Source organism: Pyrus communis, chromosome 9 (assembly GCF_963583255.1).
Source record: "Pyrus communis chromosome 9, drPyrComm1.1, whole genome shotgun sequence".
Taxonomy (NCBI): Eukaryota; Viridiplantae; Streptophyta; class Magnoliopsida; order Rosales; family Rosaceae; genus Pyrus; species Pyrus communis.
Window position 1 is genome coordinate 6,541,007 of NC_084811.1, and position 3,090 is coordinate 6,544,096.

At 41.5% G+C, this 3,090-nt stretch overlaps 1 protein-coding gene across 1 annotated transcript; it reads left to right on the top strand.

Moving 5' to 3' along the window:
* The first annotated feature begins 258 nt into the window (after positions 1 to 258).
* LOC137744274 (uncharacterized) lies at positions 259 to 1,302 on the top strand. The gene is made up of 2 exons (XM_068484130.1): positions 259 to 477; positions 595 to 1,302. The coding sequence occupies exons 1-2, from the start codon at positions 259 to 261 to the stop codon at positions 1,300 to 1,302; spliced, it is 927 nt and encodes a 308-aa protein (XP_068340231.1).
* Positions 1,303 to 3,090: the final 1,788 nt, after the last annotated feature.

The window sequence follows — 3,090 nt, forward strand, 5'->3', positions numbered from 1 at the left end:
ACGATTCCCTCTTAGTCTGTTACCACGTTTTAGGTTGTTGTAAACGTGGGCTGTTATTTTGATTTTATCTCTTTGTAAAAGGCTATATATGCCTACAGTTTGTTTGCAATAAACAAGGACTTTCATTCAAACTCGTGTGGTATAATTTGTTCTGAGTGTTCTTAACATTTGGTATCAGAGCCCCATCACAGGGGCCTGATTGTGAGTGTGTGTGGAAGGAAACTGCAGTTTTCTTTCAGAGTAAGGGAGTCAAGCAGAATGGCAGAGAGCAATAGCAGTGGTTTTGTGCAGCCGACCATTCCCAAATTTGACGGACATTACGATCATTGGGCAATGTTGATGGAGAACTTTCTCCGTTCCAAGGAGTATTGGGATCTCATCGAGAATGGGATTTCACAGGTGGTGACACAAGGGGTTGAGAACCAGGGAGAAGCACAAAGCAAATTGATTGAGGGGCAGAAGCTGAAGGACTTAAAGGTAAAAAATTAGCTTTTTCAAGCTATAGACCGGAGTATCTTGGAGACTATACTCGACAGAGACACATCAAAAGGTATTTGGGACTCTATGAAACAAAAATATCAAGGCTCTACCAAGGTGAAGAGGGCACAGTTGCAAGCACTTCGGAGGGACTTTGAGATTCTACACATGAAGGAGGGTGAGACTGTTGACAATCTATTTGCTCGTACTCTCACTATAGCCAACAAAATGAAGGCTCATGGTGAGACAATGAGCCAAACTCTTATCAATGAGAAGGTCTTGAGGTCTATGACTTCAAAATTTGATTATGTGGTTTGCTCCATTGAAGAATCAAATGATTTGGACACAATGACTATTGATGAGCTGCAGAGCAGTCTGCTAGTCCATGAACAAAGAATGAATGGCCATCGTGGAGAGGAGCAGGTTCTCAAGGTTACTCATGAAGACAACACTAGTAGAGGAAGAGGTCGATGGGTGTTCAGAGGAAGAGGAAGAGGTCGTGGCAGACAACCTTTCAACAAGGCTACTATTGAATGCTTTAAGTGTCACAAATTAGGACACTTTCAGTATGAGTGTCCCAATTGGGAGAATGGAGCCAACTACGCTCAACTAGATGAAGGAGAAGAGCTGCTCTTAATGTCCTATGTAGAGCGTAACCATGCTCAGAGAGAAGAAGTCTGGTTCCTAGATTCAGGATGTAGTAATCATATGAGTGGGAATAAAGAATGGTTCTCAGATTTGGATCGTCAATTCAGGCAGACTGTGAAACTAGGCAACAACTCAAGGATGGCAGTTGTGGGAAAGGAAACGTTCGAATGCAAGTGAATGGCATCACTCATGTAATTTCTGAGGTCTATTACATTCCTGAGTTGAAAAATAATCTGTTAAGTATGGGGCAGCTTCAAGAAAAAGGTGTGGCAATTCTGATTCAACATGACACGTGCAAAGTTTTTCATCCTAGTAAGGGTCTAATTATTCAGTCCGAGATGAGCGCGAACAGGATGTTTGTTGTGCTTGCAGCGATGATGCCTAAAGCTACTACTTATTTTCAAGCTGTGACAGAAAATGAGAGTTATTTATGGCACTGCAGATTCGGACACTTGAGCTTCAAAGGGTTGAGAACCCTATAATACAAAAAGATGGTCAGTGGCTTGCCTTCTCTTAAAACTCCTGCAAAGTTATGCACAACGTGTTTAGTTGGAAAGCAACACAGGGAATCCATTCCAAAAAAAAGTCTATGGAGGGCGTCACATAAGCTGGAACTGGTGCATGCCGATATATGTGGTCCTATAAAGCCTGCATCAAACAGCAACAAAAGGTACTTCTTGAGTTTTATCGATGATTACAGTCGTAAGACTTGGATTTACTTCTTGCATGAAAAATCAGAGGCTTTTACCATGTTTAGAAGTTATAAAGCTTATGTTGAAAAGGAAACAGGTGCTTACCTTAAATGTTTGAGAACTGACAGAGGTGGTGAGTTCACCTCAAATGAGTTTGGGGAATTTTATAAGGCAAATGGCATAACCAGGCAATTAACCACAGCCTATACTCCTCAGCAAAACGGAGTTGCTGAGAGGAAGAATAGGACTGTGATGAATTTGGTACGTTGTATGCTCACTGAGAAGCAGGTTCCAAAGGCTTTCTGGCCAGAAGCTGTGAGGTGGTGTGTGCATGTTCTCAACAGGTGCCCTACTTTAGCTGTGCAAAATAGAACTCCAAAGGAAGCATGGTGTGGTATAAAGCCTACAGTCGAGTATTTCAGGGTCTTTGGGTGCCTAGCTCATGTGCACGTACCAGATCAGAAAAGGATCAAGTTAGATGACAAAAGCATTCAATGTGTTTTATTGGGAGTAAGCGATGAGTCGAAAGCTTATAGATTGTTTGATCCGGTCTCTAAGAAGATAATTGTAAGTAGGGACGTTGTTTTTGAGGAGAATGAGGGCTGGAAATAGGACATGAGCAGGGAAGAAATGAATTCGGATGTGTTAGAATGGGGTGATAGTGAAGACGAAGGTGATGAAGTCGAGAATGAAGTGGAATCTGGAGCAGAAATTAACGAGAATGAAGAAGCTGGTTCAAATGGCACAGATAGAACTGGCACTAGCTCACCTTCCAGTGAGTCATATGATGAGCCTTCCTCGGGTCCAGTTGAAGGTAGGGCAAGACGAGTTTCACGTTGGATGCAAGATTATGAAACCGAAGAAGGTTTGTCAGAAGAAGAAGACTTGAGTGCCATGACGGTTCTCACACAAGCTAATCCCATTACTTTCATTGAAGCTACAATAGACTCATTTGATTGGTTATTAACTTCCCCTCCAGCTGTGAAGGCTGCGTCAACAATTGTTAGACTCATGGATGACATAGTGGACCACAAGGTACTTAATTGTATATGTAAATAGTATTAGTGAGTATTGTTGAATGTAAAAGTCTCATTGAAAACCTGACACAATAAAATATAACTTATATTATGCGGTCTACTTCTAATTACAGAGAATATTTTTGTGATAAAATTTTACATCTAATGAGAGTGGTTAAATTAGAATAGTATTACTACTTGACCCAATAGTAGTGGATTGGCTTCCCCCCCTCCCACAGCCCAAACTGAAATCTTGA